At 49.5% G+C, this 442-nt stretch overlaps 1 protein-coding gene across 1 annotated transcript in view; it reads left to right on the top strand.

The window, feature by feature from the left end:
- LOC102469865 (HLA class II histocompatibility antigen, DO beta chain) overlaps positions 1 to 418 on the top strand; it is a gene marked incomplete at its 5' end in the record, with an annotated part of 2,329 nt that extends 1,911 nt beyond the window's left edge. The window contains one exon of the mRNA XM_006167494.2: positions 134 to 418. Within this exon, the coding sequence (XP_006167556.2) occupies positions 134 to 270 (137 nt within the window). The remainder of the gene's footprint in view (positions 1 to 133) is intronic.
- Between the last annotated feature and the right edge of the window lie 24 nt (positions 419 to 442).

Below are 442 nucleotides of genomic sequence, written 5' to 3'. Positions count from 1 at the left end.
AGGCCAGGAACTTGAACCACAGTCAGCCATGTGGGAATCCGGAACCCTTAACTACCACGCCACCTGCAGGCCCCAGGACGATGTACTCAATATTGGGAGTTTTTAAACTAACTTTAAGACCTGTTTCCTGCAGGAGCTCAATCTGAATATTCGTGGACAAAGATGCTAAGTGGAGCTATAGCCTTCCTACTTGGGTTTATCTTCCTTCTGTTGGGGGTCGTCATCCACCTCAGGGCTCGGAAAGGTAATGAGCCTCTGATGGGGCCCTAAAGAAGGGCCTGTGGCTTCCCCCACTTCCCACCTTCCCTAACATCAAATACCTGAAACGAGGAACGATGACTGTACTTCTCAGGGACCACTGGGTAGTTTTCCTGAAGCCAGAAACATTCCAGGTCATAAGAAGAGAGAGCATTCTGATATTCAGGCATCCCCATCTCTCAGG

This window comes from Tupaia chinensis, unplaced genomic scaffold, assembly GCF_000334495.1.
Source record: "Tupaia chinensis unplaced genomic scaffold, TupChi_1.0 Scaffold144875_1, whole genome shotgun sequence".
In the NCBI taxonomy this organism is placed as follows: domain Eukaryota; kingdom Metazoa; phylum Chordata; class Mammalia; order Scandentia; family Tupaiidae; genus Tupaia; species Tupaia belangeri.
The sequence above is the reverse complement of the archived record's forward strand: the minus strand, read 5'-3'. Positions and strand labels throughout refer to the sequence as shown.